Source organism: Danio aesculapii, chromosome 1 (genome assembly GCF_903798145.1).
Source record: "Danio aesculapii chromosome 1, fDanAes4.1, whole genome shotgun sequence".
NCBI lineage: Eukaryota > Metazoa > Chordata > Actinopteri > Cypriniformes > Danionidae > Danio > Danio aesculapii.
The window spans coordinates 2,627,734-2,636,791 of record NC_079435.1 but is presented as its reverse complement, the minus strand read 5'-3'; the positions used below and the strand labels follow the sequence as shown (position 1 = coordinate 2,636,791).

The window sequence follows — 9,058 nt, the reverse complement described above, 5'->3', positions numbered from 1 at the left end:
TGACCTTATGTTTTTTAGGGTATGTATAAGTGCATCTCATTATCACGGTTGAGGATTTTAGTGCACAGATGTGTATAGGAGTGTACTTCACACGCCATTCATCATCATCATCTTCATCACAAACAACTTCTGCAAAACAAAATGTACAATGAGCAAATTAGCAGAATTCACAAACTGAGCATGCTCAGGGTATTTTATTTGTGATTGTTGAGTGGAGGATGAAGAAAAACAGCATCCAACAGCTGAGAAAACAGTACAACTTTATTAATAAAAATAATCTTATCATATTGATAATAGGGCGTACTGATTGTCACTTGTCAATAGATGTTTATAACTGACCCTTCACTAAGCCCCGCCCTCCTTAGTTACTGTTGCAACGCCTGTCAAGCTTTCGTGCCTAGCACGGCTTTTACAATGTGTATGCGCCGGTGTCAGACATTCCCAGGGATATAATAGTCATTTTTGGCAAACAGGTGAGGTATCTGAAAAAGCCCGACAAAAAAAGGACTGCAGTATGGATTACACGGACATATTCACAACATAATAGGCAACCGATTAGAGAATAATTGGATCTAAATTGAAGCTAGGTTAGCCTAGCCGCCTCATACGCTAACCATTCGAAAGCTTAGTTCACGCACAGCAGGAGAGGTGAGATTTACAAATAATCTATTAATAACTAATTAACCCGTGATTTCTCTATTTTTAGCCAAAAAGTCTGATAGACTAATATTGTGCAATGAAATATAACGTTACTAACCGATGAGGAAACACGCATGGGCTGAGCTTCTGCATCATTCATTCATAGAAAGAGCAGCCAGAAAGAAAACATTGATGGATTTGTGTCGAATATTATCATCAGTGACCCATAACAATGTACACCTATCACTGTTGTTACGGTTGCTGTATATTGGTAGGATTTTTGCCTCCTGTTCTCTTTCTCTCTCTCTCTCCCCCTCTCAGCCTGTCATATCCTTTAGGTCCGCCTTCGCGACAGCCGATTGGTTGGGAGACCAGTCACTCATCATTGGGTGACGTGGCGCGATCACGGCGGACGAGAGAGCGCTTTTCCTTTGATTCTGTTTTTGTGTGTGTTGCCGACATGATTTTGTTATTCGTTGTTTTCGCTTAACTTTCGTTTGGATAAAATTATTTATTATTATTTCTGCCCATTTTTGAACTACTTTGTGATTTTTGTACATCTTAATTTCGATTGTTTGTTTGTTCTTACCTGGCAAAAATCAAGAGATTGTATTGAGAGTTGACTTTGTCCTCAGAGTAAGGTGGATAGGAAGATGTCGTACGACTTCCATTCTGCAAACACGTAGTCAATCCATTGTTTAAAACACCAGGTAAGAAGTGAACGCCATTTGTGTATTTATATTTTTGTAGTTCAGTATAGGTAAGATTATGGCGCTTGGCGCTGAAGATTTTTCTTTTCTTTTTCTTTTCATGCTTCTAGCGAGGAGGGACTTCCGGTGGCGCTATGACAGAGTAAGCAGCACAAAATTGAGCTCCGTCAAAATAAAAAAACTTTAATTCCTAACACTTTAATTTAAGAAAAATCAAGACCATCGACAAAATGAGCTTGACTTCGAGGCAAAAGACGAATAATAAACACGATAATAAGAAGGAAAGGGAGGAAAAACGGAGAACGCCGAGCCCAGTTAGCATCGAGAAGGCTAACGTTAGCAACGAAATGCAGCTAGATCTAGACATGCTGGAGGTATTAAAGAAACTCTGTAAGGAAAATCAAGAAGGGAACAGCCAGACAAAGATGTGCCTAGAAAGAGTGGAACAAACAGTCTAAGACATGCTTCTAGCGAGGTAAGGGGTTTGTTTTTGAGTTAGAATTGTTTTGTTATATTTATTTCTTTGATTTTGGCTTCACTACCCTACTGAAAAAAACAGCTCAAACCAGCCTAGGCTGGTTGGCTGGTTTTAGCTGGTCGACCAGCCTGGTTTTAGAGGGGTTTTGACCATTTCCAGGCTGGTTTCCTTCCATTTCTAGCCTGGTCCTAGCTGGTCAGGCTGGAAAATGACCAGTTAAACCCAGCTTGACCAGCCAAAACCAACTATTTCCAGCTTAAACCAAGCTGGTCTAGCTGGTTTTAGCTGGATTTTTCTGGTCATTTTCCAGCTTGACCAGCTAATAGCAGGCTGGAAATGGCTGGAAACCAGCCTGGAAATGGCCAAAACCCCTCTAAAACCAGGCTGGCCAACCAGCTAAAACCAGCCAACCAGCCTAGGCTGGTTTAAGCTGGATTTTTCAGCAGGGTAGCGTCCCCTTACTCTTGACTTGCCCTAATTTTGTTTGATACTTTGTTTCATTTGCTACTTTATTATTATTATTATTATTATTATTATTATTATTATTATTATTATTATTATTGTAAATATCTTACTTTTGTAAATATTTGGGCATTCTGGTTTCACTTTCTTTGTACATTCAATCACTTTTGTTGGCAGTTTTGGTTGTTTGTGTCTTTTGCTTGAACCCAACACTTGTGAAAATACCTCACCATTTACTGTAAATGTGATTACTTTTACCCTAGACTAACATCAAAGAGGTTGTAACACCGTATGTACGTATGTTTGTGTCCTTTTTATACCATTTCTATTCTAATGTGCAGTTCAGTGGAAGAAATAAATAAATTGAAATGCAAATTAACGTATAAATAGCAGAAATGAACAGATAGATTTTCCCTACCAGCAAATATTAATCAGACACCAAATATAAAAGCAGACACCAACCTGCTATAAAGTCGTCACCAATGACTAAGTCTCTAAAAGACTGATGAAAACATCAGTGAATTGTAGTTCTAACATGGACATGAGGGATATAAATGACTGAAAAACAGCTGCGGGTGAAGTATATTGATCGCAAGTGCTCAGATTGGGATCACATCTCAGTAATGTCATTTCAAATACTCGTAGCTTGAAACAGATGCAAATATGATCGCTATTAGTATGACTACTGTAAAAAAGGCTGTAGCTGATAAGTGCAATTCTAACCTCTGTCTCTTGTCCTTTATCATGAGGCACCCCGCACACACCAGAACACGATACCTGAGCCAATGAGCGTCCGGGATCTGTGACTACACAATCTCCCCCACCCACACAGATTTTCAGATTTACTAGTGTAGCGAGACATGTAGACGGACGCTAAAGTTGGCGGGGAATAGTTCACGGACCGTTTTCATCACGGTTTGTCAGCTGTTCCCACAAGTGTTGTGCGTGAATGCAGAAGTAAGTTTACAATCCTGTAAATGACGAGAGTTGTTCTGTTCTGCGAGTAGTTATTATGGCCGGGATGTCGTGATGCCGCGATGTATATGTGTGTGTGTGCGTTAATCCATATTAAGGGTGCCAATAACCCCGTAATTAATGTTTTAAAACGTTTATATATCTGTATATCCACATATTGTGTGTATTAGAGTTCCACTTATGTTCATTAGCCAGTGTTATCTTCCTATTTGAGTGTTGAAGTGTAACCTAATCCTTGTTTTTAACAATCCGCTAGGCGCATGTGCCCTTAGAGCCTTTGTGAGTGAGGCGCTGTACAATCTGCGCTCTGTTAACAAGGTGTCAAGTTACATCTATGCATGCTAGGGTATATTGAAGTAGCAGCTTGTCACATTTTGCCCACAATCATTTGCACATTACAGTATTATCAAGCTTAATGTTTGTGCTGTGTTATTGACTGTATTTTACTATTGTGATTTGTTTGATTATCATGTATATTCATATTTCCTTTCATTGTGTTTTATATTTTAGAAAAACCACAACACAAGTGTTATAAAACCAGTCTATTGAGTGGTGACAATAAATGGGTTGTTCACACAAATGTTCATCTTCGCCTCATCTCTAATCGGATAGTCTCTGGTGGGTCAGCAATCAGAACTGGCAACTAAAAGTCTATGGTGCAGAGCTACTAAAAGCCAACCATTTTTTCAACTACTATGGCGAGGGCTTAAATGGAGCAGTGTGGAAAAAAAGATCTGTTTAGGGTAAGAGGTGTGTGAGTAATAGCCGTCAGTCTATTACTAAATGTGTCAGGAATACTGAAAACAAAACCGCTCCTTTAGCGCCCCTCACAGAGGTTGATCCACGCTAGCATTTCTCCTCTTGGGTTTTAAGTTTTGAAAAGGGAATCATTCCACCACCCTATCCAAACATTTAGGATACCGGGTGTCAGATTTGCACAGTCCAAATGCACAACGCTTTGGCTTGTTTCCCTCGCTCGAAAGCTTGATGGAGCTCCTGCACGTAGCTACGGTTTTCGGGTGTGGCTTAGCGAAGGGTCAATTGAAATGAAAAACACTGTTATATTGCAGAAAGACACAAATGAACACACACAGCACGAATAAACAATCACTCCCTACTCCCATACCCAACGCCTTCGTGTGCTTTCACCCACTGGAGGGGGTAGGCGGGTCTGTGACCAGTGCCTCCATGGCTGCAGGACCAGATGGCTGCCCGCCCTTACCAGACTATATCCACACCCCCTGTGGCAATGTTATGTCTTGTCTGTGTGTTTTTTGTGCTAGATTGCTGGGGCTTTTTTTTCTCCCTGATCTCACATTGCTCTAACTCAAGAGCAAGGTGAGAGGGTTTTTTTGCCTCTCTCTCCTGAAATGGAGAGTGACCTGTCTTCCCCTGGAATTGTGATGTTTGTGTACGGTCGGGGTGGGTTCAATTTCACTACACGAAAGTGTATGTGACGAATAAAGGCCTGATTTGACAATTGACATTTGACATGAAAGCACAACAGAAACTCACTATGAATCATGAGGAGGATCAGAGGGAGAAGAGCAAGTCTGACTGCCATCATCACCACCAACACCTACAACAATAATACAGCTGCGTTATTATGGAGCCTTTTCACATGTGCGGGTTTCTCTGCAGCAGAAGACATCATAGTTGGTAAACTCAGAGCACAGTGAATTGGGAGAGCACAACAAATCATTCTTTTACAATTATACTTGCTGGAATGATAACAGAAACACTCCTGCATGATGTTATCAAGACTTTCAGAAATGGAAAACAATAGTGTGAGTCTGATAACGGCAGCCAGAAGAGAGAATAATGTCAGATTTACTGCCCTGCCCCCATAGACACTGCATTACACACACCTCACACAAGCGGTAATTCATTTTTGTAGTTTGATGCAAAGATTATAAAAAATATACATAAATACTAGAGGTGGGCCGTTATCTGCATGTTAACATGAGACTCTTTATCGAATGATAAAAAAATATCGCTGTTAATCTATTCTCAAAGTTAGGTTGGGAGCTGTGTCTATTCTAGGCAAGCAATAGCCGCATTTCCACTATCGGGCCAGTGCGAGCCAGGGCTTTAATCGGGCCAGGCCGGGCCAATAGCCCGGGAGGTTGAGAAATGAGGCCGAAATCATGTCGCGTTTCCACTGTCGGGCTAGTTGCTCGCAACGCGTCACGCAAACACCGCCCCCAGAACGTCCCCCGAATCAAACGTCACACAACCCGTCACACAACCCGCCCACTTCAGCGGGAACAAAAAACTCAAATTATAACCACAAACACAACCTGGCATCACTACGAGAGCTGGACGATGGAGAACACCGAAGCGATTGCTTTTTTACTGTTTGTGGTCTGTTGGTGTAAGGCCAGACAGTGATCCCTGGATAAGGACATTCGAGTTCGGCGGCATTTACTTCGAACACAGATTTTGGCTGCAAGGCGAGTGAGTTGATCAAGCGCGATAGCAAAACAAATGTAAGGGAAGAAAGCATCTTGTCTCCTCTTTACCTGACAGGAAAACTCCGCCTTTGTACGTAACCCTGCCCCGAAGCCCCAGTTGGCCCTCCTTGGCCCAAGGTATTCGGCGGGCCGAAAAAGGCCGGACACTGGCCCCAAGGAAGCCCCGCTTTGGCCCGATTACGCCCCGGAAGTGATAGTGGAAACGCGACTGGCCTTGGCTCGCCCTGGCTCGCTCGCTTTAGGCCCGATAGTGGAAACGCGGCTAATGACAATAGTATCTGGATGCAGCCTTTATGACGCAAGCTAAGATTGCATCACTCAGCGATGCACTGTCAGACACAATGCACTCAATGGATTGAGTGACGTCACTTTGAGGGCTGGGGTTAGGTGAGCGCATTAAAAAGCATTGGATGCAGCTCAGATTGCACTGCAGCAGGTCTGCATCCAGACCCCTCTCAGCTATGATGACTTTCACCTTGATATTTTAGTGCGGATGTATACCTGACCGGTGAGCCGTCTGACTAAAAAGTGCCCTTCTGAATCAAATCAGCAGGATGCTTCCGCGTTTCACGATGTGTGCAGTGTTGCCAGCAGTGTTGGGCAAGCTACTTGAAAAATGTAGTGAGCTAAGCTATTAGCTACTCTACTTAAAATATAGCTGAACTACACTAAAAGCTACCCCCTGGGAAATGTAGTCCTGCTTTAGAAATAACTCCTCTCCCTCAGTCATCTTTCCATCAAGCAAGTTTCAGTTGGCGACGTCGCCAACCAGAGGTGGCAGTAACGCACCAAATATTGGCGACCACCGTAAAGGAGGAAGATGAAGAAATCGTCATTCTCGCCATCATATGGATTTACTTTCATCAGCTAGACACCGGCCTCACAGCTCTGTGAATGTCGGTGCTGTCACTTGTTGATCCGCGATCGGTAAATGTAGCTTGTGTGGATGCTACTGTGCTACTTGACTAATAAAATAGCTTCGCTACTGAAAAGCTGTTTGATTTAGAAAGTAGACTTGAAACGATGCTACTGCCCAACACTGGTTGCCAGATTGGGCGGTTTTGGGCGGCTTTGAACACGATTGTGCTGGTATTGAAAATCTGGGCAGTTTTGCAACGAAACGCCCGGCCCCCCTCCAATGTGTTATCGATACCGTCACAAACCAACCCCTCCAACTCCCCCCACACACACTTCTCATTCTTACAGATGACTGGGAGGGTTTTTTTTTGTGCATTTCGGCGAGTTTTTGATAGCTTTTGGGCTACATCTGGCAACACTGGATGAGTCTGTGTGTGTCTGTGTGTGTGGTCCTTTACTGACAGCCACGTATGTGGATCTTGTCAGAAAATGTAAAGTCCTACATGATTGTAATAGTTTGGTCGCTGTGTTTACTTCAATAAAATCACTAATATCTGCATACTCCACATGTCTTAATTCCATTTCTGTTCACTTCAGTGATGACTTAAGTCGGATTAAGGTGATCAAAATTGGCTGTTTGGAGCTGATGTAGGCTTACAGTTCAACATTCATGTTTAACTGAATACACAGTTAGTAAACACAAGTACATCTTATTGAACATCATTTATTTTCATCATCAATTATCAGAGTAGATCAGTTTCTCAAGCAGTTTGTGATGCATTTTGGAAACAGGAGATGAGCCCCTGCTCTAATGCGCCACCTGGCTAGAGCAACTCGTTCTGAAAGACTTACTTTTAGTCATTATTTGGGTAGCACACATATTCTGAATGCCTTCGGGAGAATTCAGCCATTTTAATCAAGATTAATCTAGATTAATTCCAAGATTACAGTGAGATTAATCTATGCCCACCTATAATAAATACATATAAACATACATAAGTTTAAAAAAAAGTCTAAATATTAAAACTCTCTAAGGATTTAAGATGATAGTGAACATTAAACACATTATAACAGTGTTGTGAAAAGGATCCATTGGATGTTTTGAAAGGAAAACACTCCAAAATTTCACACACCTTTTAACAAATACTTCAAAGGATCAGAAAAGGCTGCATTTATTGGATCATAAATGTAGAAAAACACGCACAATTGTTAAACATTGTTAAAATATAACTTTAATGTATTTCAGTTTCAGAATATTATTAATCTACATAAATAAATATATGAATAATCTGATCATTACCTACCGCACTGCAGGACAGCTCATCAACTGAACCAGAAGACACATGAGGAAGATTTAGAGTCTGCCAGCCTCATTTATAACCAGCACCATATCATTTCCTGTTTCTTTAAATAAACTTTTGATTATAGTCTATATATGATATAGGACATAATGTTTGTTTCTTTCAGATTTTTCAAAATCCTATACAATATTTATTTTTCCAGGTTTAATTTCCAATACAGATGTGATCATACATGTAGTTTCCAGTAAAGCAAAGCCTAAAATATAAGCATATTGCATGTAAAGTTGGACTTTGATGATGCGTAAGTTCCTTAAAAGTTATATAAATATGCTTAGACATGCAAGGAAAAGCCTACGTGGATCTGTCCAATATAGAAATCTGATATATGGTAATATATGCAATTACATATATGACATGGAAGTTATGGATTGCACATACATAATGTTGATGTAATATATGCTACAACATTTCAAGATAAAAATGGCAAAATATTATTATTGTTTCCACCATTGGAAATACAAATATGTACATATATGGTCAAATGGGATTAATAACAGATACTGTGAAGTCCCTAATATGATGATGATGATGATGATGATGATGATGACGGCTGTTTGCTTCCTGTTGCACACAAGTTGTATTTTAAGTGTCTGCATCATCTTCAGTGTTAAGAGTTGCATCACTACATGCTTTTATGCATGATCTTCTGATTTTGCATGATTGTTTTTGATTAAATTTTAATAAATTAAGCTTCATTTCAATAGTGACATAATAAAATCAATACTTTGTGCAGTTTTAATAGAATGAATTGTAATAAAATCTATAGGTATATGTTAGCACATTATTTTTAGTGCATGTGTGTGTCCAAAAACAGGAAGACGACCGAAGTTTCGCTTCTCTCTCAGAAACATCAGAGGCTTTAGATGTGAGATTTGAGTCTGGCTCACATAAACCTCCAGCACACACGGCTATTATTAATATTCAAATGAGCCTAAAATGATATTGATTAATCATATCTACCTTAAACAATGGAAAACAAACAGAGTCAGAGATTTTCACTCATTCATAGTGTTTTAAAGGGGACCTATTGGGATAAAAATCACTTTTATAAAGGGTTTAAACACAGTTGTGTGTCAGCAGTGTGTGAATATCTCCAGCCTC

The 9,058-nt window shown here is 40.5% G+C and overlaps 1 protein-coding gene across 1 annotated transcript in view; it reads right to left on the bottom strand.

Moving 5' to 3' along the window:
- The window catches only part of LOC130222742 (B-cell receptor CD22-like), a 9,567-nt gene extending 4,739 nt beyond the window's left edge, over nt 1-4,828 (bottom strand). The window contains exons 1-2 of the mRNA XM_056455277.1: nt 4,780-4,828; nt 1-126 (exon numbers count right to left, since the gene is read on the bottom strand). The exon at nt 1-126 is cut by the window's left edge and continues 234 nt beyond it. Coding sequence (XP_056311252.1) covers nt 1-126; nt 4,780-4,828 — 175 coding nt within the window. The remainder of the gene's footprint in view (nt 127-4,779) is intronic.
- Between the last annotated feature and the right edge of the window lie 4,230 nt (nt 4,829-9,058).